The sequence below is a fragment of the Salvelinus sp. IW2-2015 genome, linkage group LG9 (assembly GCF_002910315.2).
Source record: "Salvelinus sp. IW2-2015 linkage group LG9, ASM291031v2, whole genome shotgun sequence".
In the NCBI taxonomy this organism is placed as follows: domain Eukaryota; kingdom Metazoa; phylum Chordata; class Actinopteri; order Salmoniformes; family Salmonidae; genus Salvelinus; species Salvelinus sp. IW2-2015.
This window is the reverse complement of record NC_036849.1, coordinates 4,460,419-4,478,318: the sequence shown is the minus strand read 5'-3', so window position 1 is coordinate 4,478,318 and position 17,900 is coordinate 4,460,419. Positions and strand designations below refer to the sequence as shown.

The following is a 17,900-nucleotide window of genomic DNA, read 5'->3' as shown; positions in this document are numbered from 1 at the left end:
TCTCGAAGGAGGCAGGAACGAGGGTATCCGACGAGGACGGGAGATAGAAATGAGGGTGGGGTGGTGGATGGGGTGGTTGCCATGGCGACGCAGGAAGATTGACACATGCTGAGGTACCTCAGAGACACTATAAGTGGATGAGCAGGAGGGGAGCCGGGCCTAGGGACGGTACCGTGGAAGACAGCGATAAGAGGGAGAGAAAGGGGGGGGGGAGAAGAGGTGAGAGAGATAGGGGAAGAGGGGAAAGGAGGGAGGGAGAAGAGAACAGGATTAACACACAACAGCCAGTGGCAGCCGCAGGCAGGGCGAGGCAGGAGAGGGAGGACAGACAAAACAGCGCCCCTACTGGGGTGGTGGACAACAGTTGCATCTCACACTGGCCCTGGATACAAATACAAGGCAGGAAGAGGCCCAGTTCAAATGTTGACAGTCAAACAGGAGTTTTGTCCTATGGTTACGCACTCGCGTTCTCCCACCCCTACTCTACTGTACAGACAACAAGACAGAGACCTATCCTCACAGTGTTAAGATCGATATTCAATCCAAGGATGCCTGGAATAATACTACGATAAACCATCACAGTGCTGCAACAGGAAGCAAAACCCAGCTCAGCAACAAAGATATATGCTATTGTTATTATTACATGTGAAAACTACAATGAGAGTTGTGTCAAACTGGCAAATCAAATGGGCTGCTAAGGGAACAACTGCAGAAAAGGATTGGCTTCGTAATGGAGGATGAGAATAGTGCTAAGACAGTATAATGGATGGGGTCACACACACACAAACAAAAGGTCAAATAAGGGGATCATATTTTGTGGGTAAACTGTATGAGTATGAAGTGTGAAATCTGTTTTTTTTGGGGGGGGGTGGCATATCCCAACTCCCCGAGACACCATCGGATAGTGGGGTCACGGCCGGGGATCAGACATTATTGACGGCCACCCTGGAGCAATTAGGGTTAAGTGCCTTCCTCAAGGGCAGGTAGACCGATTTTTCCCCTTGTGGCCTCTGGGAATTCAAACAAGCAACCTTTCGGGTTAATGGCCCGACTAGGCTACCTACCTAACCACCTCACACACACGGAATGACACTTTGAAAAAGGGAAGGTGGTATTACACACGTCGCTTGGGTTAGGCTTTCGTTTTGTCAGTTTGTTCACGTATGAGTCAGGTGGCTACATGCACCTTTTCACCTCGTGTTACTGATCCGTCAGACTCGGTGACGTGTGTGCGCGCGTCTCTATATCAACCATAGGGTCCCTGTGGTCCTCCTTGAGCTGACCTCAGACTCCTGCTCCAATCATCAATCAACGTCTACGTGTGTGTGTATTATAGGGGGGCGGAGGGTGCAAGGACAAACCAATGGACATTTATTACAGAGACAAGTGGGCGTGTCATGGGACTGCTGCTCAATACTGATTGTTCATAGTTTCAAAACACACACACACACCGATGAGAGACTGAACAAAAATATAAAAAGCAGCATGTAAAGATCACAGAAATGTTTCATACGCACACAAATATTATTTCTCTAAAATGCTGTGCACAAATTGGTTTACATCCCTGTTAGTGAGCATTTCTCCTTTGCCTAGATAATCGATCCGCCTGACAGGTGTGGCATATCAAGACGCTGATTAAACAGCATGATCATTACACAGGTGCACTTTGTGCTGGGGATAATAAAAGGCCACTCTAAAATGTGCAGTTTCGTCACACAGTACAATGCCACAGATGTGTCAAGTTGAGGGAGCTTGCAATTGGCATGCCGACTGCAGGAATGTCCACCAGAGCTGTTGCCAGATAATTTAATGTTAATTTCTCTACCATAAGCCGCCTCAAGTCATTTTAGAGAATTTGACAGTACGTCCAACCAGCCTCACAACCGCAGACCACGTGTAACCACGCCAGCCCAGAACCTCTACATCCGGGTTCTTCACCTGCAGGATGTGTGGGCGAGCGGTTTGCTGATGTCAACGTTGTGAACAGAGTGCATCATGGTGGCGGTGGGGTTATGATATGGGCAAGCATAAGGTACAGGCAACGAACACAATTGCAATTTGAATGCACAGAGATTCCGTGACGAGATCCTGAGGCCCATTGTCGTGCCATTTATCCGCCGCCATCACCTCATGTTTCAGCATGATACTGCACAGCCCAATGTCGCAAGGATCTGTACACAATTCCTGGAAGCTGAAAATGTCCCAGTTCGTCCATGGCCTGCATACTCACCGGATATTGAGCAAGTTTGGGATGCTCTGGATCGACGTAGTTTCTGCCAATATCCAGCAACTTCGTACAGCCATTGAAGAGGAGTGGGACAACATTCCACAAGCCACAATCAACAGCCTGATCAACTCTATGTGAAAGAGATGTGTCGTGCTGCATGAGGCAAATACTAAGTGGTTTTCTGATCCACGCTAACTAGCTGTATTCCCAGTCATGTGACATCCATAGATTAGGGCCTCATAAATGTATATAAATTGGCTGACTTCCTTATAACTCTGAAATTATTGCATGTTGCATTTATATTTTTGTTCAGTATAATTAGTAACATGACTGTTGTGTGAAATTATGACATAGTTCTGTCAACACGAGGGAAACAAAGGCTTGGGGAAATAGATATTCTCCCACAGTTAGCCTTATTTACCTGCAGTAAATAACACTAACTCACGTCTGGACAGTCGCCAGGTGTGTGTGTGTGTGTGTGTGTGTGTGTGTGTGTGTGTGTGTGTGTGTATATCCTTAAGCTTAGCAGTGTGATCCCTGGATAGAACCAAGGTGATTATAGCCTTCTCTCGTGTCCATCCAGGGCTGACGATGTTGTTCGACATAGCCAAGTGTGTAGTAGTGGAAAGCATAGCCAACCTATCTGTGGCGTGGCATCGCCCACTCTACAGCTAGATTAGGTTGGCACACACAAAACACTTCACCGCACACACACGCGCTGCATCCAGACGGAAGTGCAAGGCCTCTGGGTAAAACAGAAGGTCCTGTTCCTGCCACTCGCCCTCTTCATATTTTCTACCGTAATGTACGTTCTCCCTCCCTTATCACCCTCCATCTCTCTCTCCCACCTGATTTGTCCTGAATGCTGTGCCTCACTCATAATCGCGTTACGCATGTTCTTTATTCATGTGTACAGCTCAGACCAAGAGCCAGCAGCCCGTACTCATCCCCAGAGGGCACCACTCTGGAGGCAAACAGAACCCCTCCTCACCCCGGCTTCACCCAGCCTCACCCCAGGAAGAGGGTGGAAGGACACACACACACACACACACACACACACACACACACACACACACACACACACACACACACACACGTGTCCTGTGGCGTTGACTAGAGCCAAACAGCCCTATACCACTGTAACTGGACTGACAGTGAATTATAAACATTATGAAACAGTCCTCGAGTTCTGTTGCGCTGAATGTGGGCGATTCTGTGTAACTCTCGCTCCATGTCGCAGAAGGGAAACTATTATGGTGACCAGAGGCACTACAACCGTTACACAGAGAGAGAGAGAATCGTGTGTTGTCTGACTAGTAAACAACCTTGGACAATAGCCATCTCTAACTAATATTGAACTGCTTTCAACAGCACTGACAAGATACTAAGCTTCATGATGCCAGTACAAAGCTGCTACGGACCCAGAGAAAATGAGTCAATACACCTGGATGAAGCTAGAGCACAGTAACATCCAAGTCCTGGCTTTCCGCCAATACCACATCTAGGTACAGCAGCAAGACAGCACTATCACCCGAGGCCAACATCTGAGACCATGTGATCTAAAACCACCATCTAATGCAGTAGTCCAGTTTTTTCCCCTACGGAGAGAATGGCATGCCATCTATTCGGATTTCAAAACTCACTCAGACCTTTTCGCCGAAGAATGTGTTTGTTCTATATGATTATGATTTGCTTTTAGTGTATTGGCGTGTATATTGATGTGTATGTTTGATACAGGGCTCATCTGTAAAAGAGACCTTTGTCACAGCCCTGTCAAAATAAAGTTGAAATAAAACATTTAAAACAGACCAGCTACAGGTTTCAGCAAGCCTAGATAAGCAATGCTACTGTGTGTTAGTATACCCCAGGAAGAGTAGGTGCTGCATCAGCAAACGGGGATCCAAATAAATAAAAAGTAAAATATATGAAGATGTGAATGGTAGCTAGCTAATTGACAACAGTATAGTACAAATTGAGCTATAGCACACTTTTTACAGTCAAAATACAAACCAACACACACATAATACCCCAACTACTCAAAGAGACACAATCTCCCCAACCCTTCTAAAACACACAAAAACAATAACCCTTCAACACATGCAGAAAGAGCCACCAAAACACAAAACCCCAGTCAGTCAGTCAGGAGAGAAGAGACAGGCTGCTTACCATGCTTTATCCTGCTTCTGACTAAGAAGATGTGGTCTCCCACGCGCTCACTGGCACACACACACACACCCCACACAGGCTCAGAGAGGAAGCGAGTGAGAGTGAGAGAGATGAGGCAGCAGTGAAGGCAGAGAGAGCACAGCAGGCGAAGTGAGAGAGTGGGAGAGAGAGAGAAAGACTGTAGGACAGGGAGAAAAAGAGGGGGAGTGAGGGAGCGTGGAGAAAAGACAGAGAGATAGAGAAAATGAGAGACAGAAAGAGAGAGAGCGAGCAGTGAGAAAGCGCGCGAGAGAGAAAAGAGCAGAGAACGAGAGAGAGGAGGAAGATGAGCGAACATCAGGAGCTTGGAGCTAATTCTGGACGTGGCTGTAGCAGCTGTATGCTGGCATGTGTGTGTGTTGTCTTGTGTCCTCTTGTGTATGTCAGTACTGATGTGTAATGCCTGCAACCCATCCTGTTTGTCAGGGCAGAATGAAAGGATCTTAAGTAGGTTAGACAGTAGTACAGACTAGGAGAGCAGAAACACACACACACACACACACACACTCCACTGTCCTTTACAATGCACTGCTTTAAACAGAGACAACAGCGAGAGCATGGGGAGTGGAAAGGAGGAGTGACAAAGAGAGACCATGGCCATATATGTGACTCACTGCCTCGATTCGGTCTTGTGTAGCAACATTTGAAAAAAAAAATGTTTTATACATTGGATAGAAGTAGAGACTCAGAGCTAGAAAATTGTGTATTATTAATGGCAGTTGAACAAATGGGAAAGTAATTGTGCTTTGAATGTTAATGAACTTGTAGCCCCATTTTTTTGGGAGAAAATGGCCCTTGAATGTTTTGGTACACCTACTGCAGAGCTGTTCTTTGTCTACACCCATTCAGCATAGTTCACACCCTCTTAAGCCAAAACCCCATCTCTCTAAGGATTCACATGAGGCTATGTGCTAAACAGAGTGAGTAAGTACACTTTATCTAGTCATTGGCCTAAATCCTATTCTGACTTAAATGCAGGTTGTTGTTCTTCAAATTACTGTCTCTGGTAAACACACACTATATCAAACTAAATCAAAAGTTTATTTTTCACATGCACAGGATACAGAAGGTGTAAACGGTACAGTGAAATTGTTACTTGCGTATTTGCATAGTAGCAATATCAAAAGTAAATTAAAAAAAATATATATATAAAAAAAAATGTCAATGGCAGTAGAGAAAGAACAAAATAATATACAGTATGAACAAGAACAATATCAATAACAATATCAGTGATAGATAAGGTAGTTACAGTGCATTTGGAAGGTATTCAGACCCCTTGACTTTTTCCACATTTTGTTACATTAAAGCACTATTCTAAAATGGATAAAATAAATAAAAATGTCCTCATTAATCGACACACAATACCCCATAATGACAAAGCGAAAACGGGTTTTTAGAAATGTTTGCTAATGTATTAAAAATAAAAACAGAAATACCGTATTTACATAAGTATGGGGTGGCAGGTAGCCTACTGGTTAGAGCGTTGGGCCAGTAACCGAAAGGTTGCTGGATCGAATCCCCGAGCTGACAAGGTAAAAATCTGTCGTTCTGCCCCTGAACAAGGCAGTTAACCCACTGTTCCCCGGTAGGCCGTCATTGTAAATAAGAGTTTGTTCTTAACTTACTTGCCTAGTTAAAAAAAGGTTACAAATGTTTAAGTATTCAGACACTTTGCTATGAGACTCGAAATTGAGCTCAGGTGCATCCTGTTTCCATTGATCATCCTTAAGATGTTTCTACAAATTGATTTGAGTCCACCTGAGGTAAATTCAATTCATTAGACATGATTTGGAAAGGCACACACACACACACGTCACATAAGGTCCCACAGTTGACAGTGTATGTCAGAGCAAAAACCAAGCCAAGAGGTCGAAAGAATTGTCCGTAGAGCTCCGAGACAGGATTACTGCAGCATTGAAGGTCCCCAAGAACACAGTGGCCTCCATCATTCTTAAATGGAAGAAGTTTGGAACAACCAAGACTCTTCCTAGAGCTGGCCCACCCAGCCAATCAGGGGAGAAGGGCCTTGGTCAGGGAGGTGACCCAATGGGGAAGTACCCAATGGTCATTTCTGGCAGAGCTCCAGAGTTCCTCTGTGGAGATGGGAGAACCTTCCAGAAGAACAACCATCTCTGTAGCACTCCACCAATCAGGCCTTTATGGTAGAGTGGTCAGACGGAAGCCACTCCTCAGTAAAATGCACATGACAGCCCGCTTGGAGTTTGCCAAAAGGCACATAAAGGACTCTCAGAGCATGATTCTCTGGTCTGATGACACCAAGATTGAACTCTTTGGCCTGAATCCCAAACGTCACGTCTGCAGGAAACCTGGCACCATCCCTACGGTGAAGCATGGTGGTGGCAGCATCATGCTGTGGGGATGTTTTTCAGCGGCAGGGACTGGGAGAATAGTCAGGATCAAGGGAAAGATGAACGAAGCAATACAGAGAGATCCTTGATGAAAACCTGGTCCAGAGTGCTCAGGACCTCACACTGGGGTGAAGGTTCACCTTCCAACAGGACAACGACCCTAAGCACACAGCCAAGACAATGCAGGAGTGGCTTCGGGACAAGTCTCTGAATGTCCTTGAGTGGCCCAGCCAGAGCCCAGACTTGAACACGATCCAACATCTCTGGACAGAACTGAAAATACATGTGCAGCGACACTCACCATCACACCTGACAGAGCTTGAGAGGATCTGCAGAGAAGAATGGGATAAACTTCCCAAATACAGGTGTGCCAAGCTTGTAGCGTCATACTCAAGAAGACTTGAGGCTGTAATCACTGCCAAAGGTGCTTCAACTAAGTACTGAGTAAAAGGTCAGAAAACATATGTAAATGTCATATTTCCATACGTTTTTTTGCAAACATTTATAAAAAAACATTTTTTCACTTTGTCATTATGGGGTATTGTGTATAGATTGATGAGGGGGAAAACAATTTAATCAATTTTAGAATAAGGCTGTAACGTAACAAAATGTGGAAAAAGTCAAGGGGTCTGAATACTTTCTGAATGCGCTGTATGCATACAATCCGGGGTAAAGTGACTGAGCAGCAGAATAAAATAGTAGCAGCAACGTATGGCGTGTGTGTGTGTGTTAGGAGAGAGTCATGTGAATGTCCATAGAGGCACTGCAGATAGACCGGATGACTGGGAACTAGCCCCCAGTGATGCACTGGTCCGTACGCACCCCACATGAACAAGGGAATCTATATTCGGAGAGCCTGTCTCTGCGCTGCCCTTGACTTTGGTGCAGGGCATGTGATGTCCATGGCTTCTCCGTCGCAAAACTCCCTGATCTTCTCAAAAAAGATAGTTTGTCTAGCTGTGTCCAGTCCAGGTGGTGCTTGTACAGGCAGACCATCTATGGGAGGAAGGACGTCAGCATTGTGCAGCAGCTGAAACCTTGTCCAGACTGAGTTATATATTATAGACACCGGATTTACAGAGATTTTCAGAAAGAGGGCGATATGGAGAGAAACCAATGACAGATGGAGTCCCTTCTCCCTGTATACAGTAGGCTGTATCCCATGAAAAACTGAGAACTATTCCCCTCGAATGGACCAGCTGGCTGGCACACACACACCCACACACACACCCACACACCCACACACACACGCACACACACGCAGGCACACATGCACAACACAAATTCAAATGCTCAAGCCAATGTTCCCGCAAATTATTTTCCGCACTGAGCAGATTTCAGGTCTGCTGAGCGCAATCTTGAACATTGTGAAAATTCTGTGCAACTTCCAGCGCGCGTTCACGGTGGCTGTACCCGCTTTAGTTACAGTTTTACCAGTGTCCAACTAGGCTCTGTGGCTATTTGATCATAATGCCGGCCTACCATAAAAAAACTAATGGAGAAAACTGCATCCCATAACATTTTAACATGGAAATAGCTGTTATATCAGTCAGCCTACAGTAGAAGCCAACTGTGTGGTGTTCAATGTAGACCTACATTCCATGATTCTTTTGAAGAAAAAAAACATGCAGGGCTTGACATGAACCTGTTTTTCCAATTGTCCTTCAGACAAGGAGGTGACTCAAAACTGGGTGTTGTTTGATGCAAGAAACCACAAAAAAAATAGATGTATTATTCCCATACCTTTATTACAGAGAATCAGACAGACAACTTATGCTACCCTCTGCATATTGGATACGTAGCTTATTCAAGACCACCTCAATACAACACTGGCCCTTTATGACATAACAAAAAAAACTCTTAGCCTGACTTGCTTTTCAAAGATGGCTAGAAATGCACACATTTTGTGCTCTTATAGGAAGCAACCGCTCCCCCATTGTTGACTAGAAATTAGCTATAACTGGGCTAACAACTCACTAACTAGCAAAGAATATGAACAAATGTGCAAGTGGCTACATGCAGCTCTCGCTTTGATCTCAAAACAAGAGCATCTACTCAGGATCGCTCATGCTGTAAACACAGTCCAGTTCAAAGTGAATGGCACAGATAAATATATGGCAATGGCTATTTGCATATAGGCCTACTGCAGCTCTGATTGGTTATGGCACACCCGTCTGTGTAGAGTACGGGCCTGAGTCGTGGATGTCAATGCAATAGAATTCCACTCCAATGCACCTGTCTACAAGTAAATTGCACAGTTCGTTTTGCATAAGTCTTGCATAGTTAGTTTTGTTTCGGTATGTTACATTGAAAGTGGCTAATGTTGCATTGATTCGAGCACAATTCCCACAGTAAAGTGAAAACGTTGATAGTGCTAACTAAAGGGGAAAACTATAGAAAGATGAGTGAAGTTCGATCTCGTGCTTCTCTGTGCTGACTGATATTTCATCTGCACGGCAGTCCGAGGGGAGCTGGGCGCAGCTTAGATGGAACATTGGCTTACACACAAGCACAGACACACACAAAAGTGCACGCTCAGACACACACACAGCGAGAGCTGGATGGATCTCTCTCGCCGTGTCGGTCTCGCTGTGTTTCTGTGCATTGAGAGCTATGCTCTATGTTTGTGCTGTAGCCCATGTGCCTGCGGGGCTCAAAGCATGTGTGTACGTGTGCGTATGTGAGAGACAAAGAGCGATGACTGTGCCTGAGTGTTAACATATTACCCCGGAGCTAATCACACACACAGTCATGAATTGCTCACAGCATAGGAGCCGCTTATGTAACTGAGGCAAGGCAGGTTGATATGTGTGTGTGTGTGTGTGTGTGTGTGTGGGTAGCAGTGTTTAAGACAGTGTATGATAGAGGATCAGATGTGTGTGTAGCCAAGGTAGTGACTATTACCGCTTCATCCCCGCCTTCACACATCATACAGGGTCTGTGGCTGCACAACGCTGATACTGTAAATATCTAGGATCGAAAGACTCTAATCATAGGGGCCGTTTCAGAGAGGGAGACCATATCCTTCTATGTCATGTTCATATCGATCTTTCTCTCCCTCATCTCTCCCGGTCTTCCTCATGGCGCGGACACAGCGTGTGGCGGACGGACGGGGTTACCAAGGCAGAGCAGTCAACGGTGCTTGTGTGCCTGTGTAAGCCGCTCAGTCGAGGCGGAGAATAGGATTTTGCTCTATTTTTTTTTCAAGCGGTGCCGTCGTTGTTGACCAATCACAGTAGAAAACGTAGCCTGCGAGGAGGTACGTCAGAACATACGTTCAACAGCAGGACCAGCTAACTTGCCCACTAGCTAGCTGGCTAAAATATCAGTTTAGAGTCACATTAAACAATAAAAATCATTGTTTTCGAATCAATTTTTGTATAAATCATTTCTGTTGCATGAATATACGTTTTTAATGCATGCTTATGGTGTTATAGCAAAAACAGTACAGCTAAAACTGCTTCTCCAATCGAAATCACAGATCACACTTGTAGGCGATGTCATGTCGACGTTGGCTTGGTAAGTTCATGTGTAGAATCTCGTCATCGGGTCTAACGGTCGTTTGGCGCCAAACTGCGCACATGCAGGCCGTCAAATCAAAAGGCACTCCTTCGATATATAAAGTCGTTTTTGACGAAAATGAAAACGTGTCAGTTTGTTACTTTCACGAGGTTGGAGTAATAACATGTTCAAATACATTAGCTCAAAGCTAGGTTGTGCCTTTAGATCGAGAAAATGAACAACTAAGGAAGACTGCATTACTTTTCTCGTTGACTTCTCAAAACCCGGGCTGGTCTGTTTGGCAAGTGTTCCCAGAAGTCTCGCGATGTTTCGCCTCTGGGTATAGAAACTCCGTGGTTGCAGCGATTCTTTTTTTGCACGTCAATATTGTTTGTTTATTTCGTTGCTATGGTCACCGGCTGCTGATTTTACTGACTGTAATTCATTTTACTGTAATCAATTTTACAGTACTAAAAACGTAATTACCCATGCAGCAACATTAACAGTGTTCTTTGCTAGATTGAATTTAAATTTGTCATTTAGCGGACACTCTTGTTCTTAGCAACTTAGTCACAGTGCATTCAACCAACCTTGATAGAAAAACATATCACAGTCATTGAAAGTGAAACGTTTCTGTAACCCTTACTGAAAATGTTGTAGTTAGGGATACATTGATCTTTAAAATAATATGTAATTACAAAATATCTTATGACTTTTTCCACATTGTGGTGTTAATCTTAATTTAAAATGGATTAAATTTAGATTTTTTTTGTCACTGGCCTACACACAATACCCCGTGTCAAAGTGGAATTGTTTTTTGATATTTTTACAAATGAATTAAAAATGTCTTGAGTTAGTAAGTACTCAAACCTTTTGTTATGGCAAGCCTAAATAAATTCAGACGTAAAAATGTGCTTAACAAGTCACATAATAAGTTGCATGGACTCACTCTGTGTGCAATAATAGTGTTTAGCATGCAGTGAATTTCAAACACAGATTCAACCAAAAAGACCAGGGAGTTTTTCCAATGCCGCGCAAAGAAGGGCACCTATTGGTAGATGGGGGGGTGGCAGACATTGAATATCCCTTTGAGCATGGTGAAGTTATTAATTTCACGTTGGATGGTATATCAATACACCCAGTCACTACAAAGATACAGGCGTCCTTCCTAACTCTTTTGCCAGAGAGGAGGGAAACCACGCAGGGACTTCACCATGAGACCAATGGTGAATTTAAAGTTCAAGTTTAATGAACTGTGATGGAAGAAAAATTAGGATGGCTCAACAACATTGTAGTCACTCCACAATACTAACCTAATTGACAGTGAAAAGAAGAAAGCCTGTATAAAAGAAAAATATTCAAAAACATGCATCCTGTTTGCAACAAGACACTAAAGTAATACTGCAAAACATTTGCTTAAGCAATTCACTTTTTTTCCTGAATACAGAGTGTTTTGGATTTGCCCCAAACATTACAACACATTACCGAGTAACACTCTCCATGTTTTCAATTATAGTGGTAGCTGCATTATGTTATGGGTATGCTTGTAATCGTTAAGGACTGGGGAGTTTGAGGATAAAAAAAGAAATGGAATGGTGCTAAGCACAATCATAAAGGAAAACCTGGTTCAGTCTGCTTTCCATCAGACACTGAGAGATTAATTCCTTTTTCAGCAGGACAATAACCTTAAACAAGGCCAAATCTGCACCGGAGTTGCTTACCAAGAAGACAGTGATTACCCCCCCCAAAGAATGGAGGAGGAAGGTGGCAGCGGGAGGAGGTAGGCAACTGGTCTGTCTGCCCAATATAAAGGATCAAAACTGGCAGAGCTGTAACGATACGCGCAGAGAGTCAGGAAGCAAGTTCAGGAAGTGAGTGTTTCTTTTTTTTAAACGGCACATAATACAAAACAAGAAACACTAACAGCACACAGACATGAAACAAACAGAAACAATGACCCCAGGGGAAGGAACCAAAGGGAGTGACATATATAGGGCAGGTAATCAGGGAAGTGATGGAGTCCAGGTGAGTCTGATGACGCGCAGGTGCGTGTAACGATGGTGACAGGTATGCGCCATAACGAGCAGCCTGGTGACCTAGAGGCCGGAGGGGGAGCACATGTGACAGGAGGAATAAAAATAGCATAAATAGGAAAGTATAGCAGTTTCATTTGAGTACCAGGATGTTGACAGCTGTGCCATACAGATTGCAAAATCGTTGGGAAGAGATTTGGGATGTACCAATTCCATGGTACAGGGTGTACATTATGAGTTGATATATAAAATAAACACAAGATTCAAAATTATTATATAGAATTCTTGCCACCAACAAAATGTTGAATATTTGGGGAGTACAATCATCGAAGCGCTGCAGATTTTGTTGTGAGGATACAGAATCAATAGACCATTTATTTTGGTATTGCCTTCAAGTTGAGGAATGGTTGAAAATGCATAACATTGATCTAAAATTGACCCTAGAAATAGTACTGATGGGAGATCTGGAGAGACCGGGTCAGTCAATGACTAATATACTAATACAGTTAAATACTTTTACTATCTTAGATAGATTGAAATTGTATGTTAAACACCACAGTATAGTTGAAAGATATATCCGAAGAGGGTGGCCAGCAGAGATAGGTGGGATGGACTGAGGGAAGCTGAGGGTTGTGATGTGGAATTGGAGACAAGAGGGAGTGGAGTTGCTGGGCGGGGGATAGAATGACGGTCAAAGATAAGTTTTAAAAAAGTCAAAAATCAAAACATAACAAAACAAAAATAATGTTTGAATGACACTGAGGGGCATTGTTGTTACAGCTAATCCTGGTTTGCCTGAGGCTGATGCCGTGCAGGTGTTTGTACGCATATATACACTGCTCAAAAAAATAAAGGGAACACTTAAACAACACAATGTAACTCCAAGTCAATCACACTTCTGTGAAATCAAACTGTCCACTTAGGAAGCAACACTGATTGACAATAAATTTCACATGCTGTTGTGCAAATGGAATAGACAACAGCTGGAAATTATAGGCAATTAGCAAGACACCCCCAATAAAGGAGTGGTTCTGCAGGTGGTGACCACAGACCACTTCTCAGTTCAAACTATGGCTTCCTGGCTGATGTTTTGTCACTTTTGAATGCTGGCGGTGCTTTCACTCTATGGTAGCATGAGACGGAGGTCTACAACCACACAAGTGGCTCAGGTAGTGCAAGCTCATCCAGGATGGCACATCAATGCGTAGCTGTGGCAAGAAGTTGTTCTGTGTCTGTCAGCGTAGTGTCCAGAGCATGAGGCGCTACCAGGAGACAGGCCAGTACATCAGGAGACGTGGAGGAGGCCGTAGGAGGGTAACAACCCAGGCAGCAGGACCGCTACCTCCGCCTTTGCAGCAAGGGAGAGGCGGAGCACTGCCAGAGCCCTGAAAATGACCTCCAGCAGGCCACAAATGTGCAAAGTTCCGGCTCAATGAGGGTGGTATGAGGGCCCGACGTCCACAGGTGGGGTTGTGCTTACAGCCACAACACCGTGCAGGACGTTTGCATTTGCCAGAGAACACCAAGATTGGCAAATTCGCCATGGCGCCCTGTGGCTCTTCACAGATGAAGCAGGTTCACGCTGAGCACGTGACAGACGAGTGACAGAGTCAGGAACGCCGTGGAGAACGTTTCTGCGCCTGCAACATCCTCCAGCATGACCGGTTTGGCGGGTCAGTCATCGGTGTGGTGGCATTTCTTTGGGGGCCGCACAGCCTCCATGTGCTCGCCAGAGGTAGCCTGACTGCCATTAGGTACCGAGATGAGATCTCAGACCCCTTGTGAGAGCATATGCTGGTGCGGTTGGCCCTGGGTTCCTCCTAATGCAAGACAATGCTAGACTCATGTGGCTGGAGTGTGTCAGCAGTTCCTGCAAGAGGAAGGCATTGATGCTATGGACTGGCCCGCCGTTCCCCAGACCTGAATCCAATTGAGCCATCTGGGACATCATGTCTCGCTCCATCACCAACGCCACGTTGCACGCACAGACTGTCCAGGAGTTGGCGGATGCTTTAGTCCAGGTCTGGGAGGAGATCCTCAGAAGACCATCTGCCACTCATCAGGAGCATCGCCAGGCGTTGTAGGGAGGTCATAACAGCACGTGGAGGCCACACACACTACTGAGCCTCATTTTGACTTGTTTTAAGGACATTACATCAAAGTGGATCAGCCTGTAGTGTGTTTTCCACTTTAATTTTGAGTGTGACTCCAAATCCAGACCTCCATGGGTTGATAAATTTGATTTCCATTGATAATTTTTGTGTGATTTTGTTTCAGCACATTCACTATGTAAAGAAAAAAGTATTTAATAAGAATATTTCATTCATTCAGATCTAGGATGTGTTATTTTAGTGTTCCCTTTATTTTTTTGAGCAGTGTATATACACACACAAACACATGTGCATATACATGGACAAACACACACACACACACAAATAGTGCATACATGCACATATTCAGTTTGCTTTGCTGTTATGATTTTTGTTGTACTTGATGTCTTTTGTTTTGCATTGTTGTTTTCTGTTTTCCTTTGTCTCTCTGGGGGGGGGGGGTTCTTGAAAGGCTAGTGGCCTGGCGGTTGGGAGCGTGGGCCGGTGGCTGATGGGTCGCTGGTTCGGGTCCCCGTTTGTGACCTTGTGGGAGAGCTGTCGACGTGCCCTTGAGTCTGTTCGATGACTAATGTGATGTAGTTGTTGAGCGGCTTCACTGAAAGTATAGTGTATATATATATATATATATATATTTATTAGGTCAGTTAGGATCAGCACTTTATTTTACTATTATTCTGACATTTCACATTCCTAAAATAAAGTGGTGATCCTAACTGACCTAAGACGGGGCATTTTTACCGTGATTAAATGTCAGGAAAACTGAGTTTAAATGTATTTGTCTCAGGTGTATATAAACTCCCGACATCAACTGCATATAAAAAAGTCTTTACCTGGCTAAAAAAGAAGGAATAAAAAATATATAAAGAAATAAGCAAAAAAAGGATGCCTGTGATTGTTCCTGAGAGGCCAAGTTACAGTTTTGAATTAAATCTACTTGAAAATCTAAGGCAAGAACTACAAATGGTTTTCTAGCAAAGATCAACAACCAATTTGACAGAAGCTTGAAGAATTTTGAAAAGAACAATAGGCAATGTTCTACAATCCAGGTGTGGAACGCCCTTAGACACTTACCCAGAAAGACTCACAGCTGTGATCGCTACCAAAGGTGCTTCTACAAAGTTTTCACTCAGGGGTGTGAATAAAAATAGAAAGAAATCTATTGAATCGAGTTTCAATTCAGGCTGTAACATAAACTCAATGTGCAATAAGTCAAAGGGTATAAATACAGTGTCAGTCAAAGGTTTGGACACACGCACTCATTAAAGGGGTTTTCTTTACTTTTTACTATTTTCTACATTGTAGAATAATATTGAAGACATCAAAACTATTAAATAACACATGGAATCATGTAGTAACCAAAATAAATCGAAATATATTTTATATTGTTCAAAGTAGCCACGCTTTGCCTTGATGACAGCTTTGCACACTCTTGGTAATCTCTCAACCAGCTTCATGAGATAGTCACCTGGAATGGATTTCATTTAACAGGTGTGCCTTGTTAAAAGTTAATTTGTGGAATATCTTTCCTTCTTAATGAGTTTGAGCCAATCCGTTGTGTTATGACAAGGTAGGGGTGTATACAAAAGATAGCCTTATTTGGTAAAATACCAAGTTCATATTATGACAAGAACAGCTCAAATAAGCAAAGAGAAATAACAGTCCATCATTACTTTAAGACATGAAGGTCAGTCAATGCAGAAAATGTCAGGAACTTTGAAAGTTTCTTCAAGTGCAGTCGTAAAAACCATCAAGCGCTATGATGAAACTGGCTCTCATGAGGACCGCCACAGGAAAGGAAGACCCAGAGTTACCTCTGCTGCAGAGGATAAGTTCATTAGTTACCAGCCTCAGAAATTGCAGCCCAAATAAATGCTTCAGAGTTCAAGTAACAGACACATCTCAACATCAACTGTTCAGAGACCGTGTGAATCAGGCCTTCTTGGTGGAATTGCTGCAAAGAAACTAATTTGGTCTAATGAGTCTAAATTTGAGATTTTTGGTTCCAACAGCCGTGTCTTTGTGAGATGCAGAGTATGTGAACGGATGATCTCCGGATGTGTGGTTCCCACCGAGAAGCACGGAGGAGGAGGAGGTGTGATGGTGCTTTGCTAAAGACACTGTCGTGATTTATTTAGAATTAAAGGCACACTTAACCATCATGGCTACCACAGCATTCTGCAGTGATACGCCATTCCATCTAGTTTTCGCTTAGTGGGACTATCATTTGCTTAACTTTTAACAAGGCACACCTGTTAATTGAAATGCATTCCAGGTGACTACCTCATGAAGCTTTGTTTAACACTTTTCTGGTTACTACATGATTCCACGTGTGTTATTTCATAGTTTGTCTTCACTATTATTCTTCAATGTAGAAAAGAGTAAAACAATAAGAAAAACCATGGAATGAGTAGCTGTGTCCAAACATTTGACTGGTACTGTGTACATAAACTCAGCAAAAAAAGAAATGTCCCTTTTTCAGGACCCTGTCTTTCAAAGATAATTCTTAAAAATCCAAATAAATTCCAAAGATCAACCAAAGATCAACATTGTAAAGGGTTTAAACACTGTTTCCCATGCGTGTTCAATGAACCATAAACAATTAATTTACATGCACAAGTGGAACGGTCGTTAAGACACTAACAGCTTACAGACGGTAGGCAATTAAGGTCACAGTAATGAAAACTTAGGACAATAGAGGCCTTTCTAATGATTCTAAAAAACACCAAAAGAAAGATGCCCAGGGTCCCTGCTCATCTGCGTGAACGTGCCTTAGGTATGCTGCAAGGAGGCATGAGAACTGCAGATGTGGCCATGGCAATATATTGCAATGTCCGTACTGTGACACGCCTAAGACGGCACTACAGGGAGACAGGACGGACAGCTGATCGTCCTCGCAGTGGCAGACCACGTAACAACACCTGCACAGAATCGGTACATTTGAACATCACAACTGCGGGACAGGTACAGGATGGCAACAACAACTGCCCGAGTAACACCAGGAACGCACAATCCCTCCATCAGTGCTCAGACTTTCCGCAATAGGCTGGGAGAGGCTGGACTGAGGGCTTGTAGGCCTGTTGTAAGGCAGGTCCTCACCAGACATCACCGGCAACAACATTGCCTATGGGCACAAATCCACCGTCGCTGGACCAGACAGGACTGGCAAAAAGTGCTCTTCACTGACGAGTCGCGGTTTTGTCTCACAGGGGGTGATGGTCTGGTTCGCGTTTATCATTGAAGGAATGAGCGTTACACCGAGGCCTGTAATCTGGAGCAGGATTGATTTGGAGGTGGAGGGTCCGTCATGGTCTGGGGCGGTGTGTCACAGCATCATCGGACTGAGCTTGTTGTCATTGCAGGCAATATCAACACTGTGTGTTACAGGGAAGACATCCTCCTCCCTCATGTGGTACCCTTCCTGCAGGCTCATCCTGACATGACAATGCCACCAGCC

General features: G+C 44.0%; 1 protein-coding gene across 18 annotated transcripts in view; it reads right to left on the bottom strand.

Moving 5' to 3' along the window:
* The window catches only part of gphna (gephyrin a), a 118,120-nt gene that overhangs the window by 18,214 nt on the left and 82,006 nt on the right, over nucleotides 1–17,900 (bottom strand). For 11 of the 18 annotated variants that reach the window (XM_023994021.2, XM_023994025.2, XM_023994023.2 and 8 more), the window contains one exon: nucleotides 118–159. The exons of the other annotated variants lie outside the window; for them this stretch is intronic. In XM_023994021.2, the coding sequence (XP_023849789.1) occupies nucleotides 118–159 (42 nt within the window). The remainder of the gene's footprint in view (nucleotides 1–117; nucleotides 160–17,900) is intronic. 18 annotated transcript variants of the gene reach the window in all.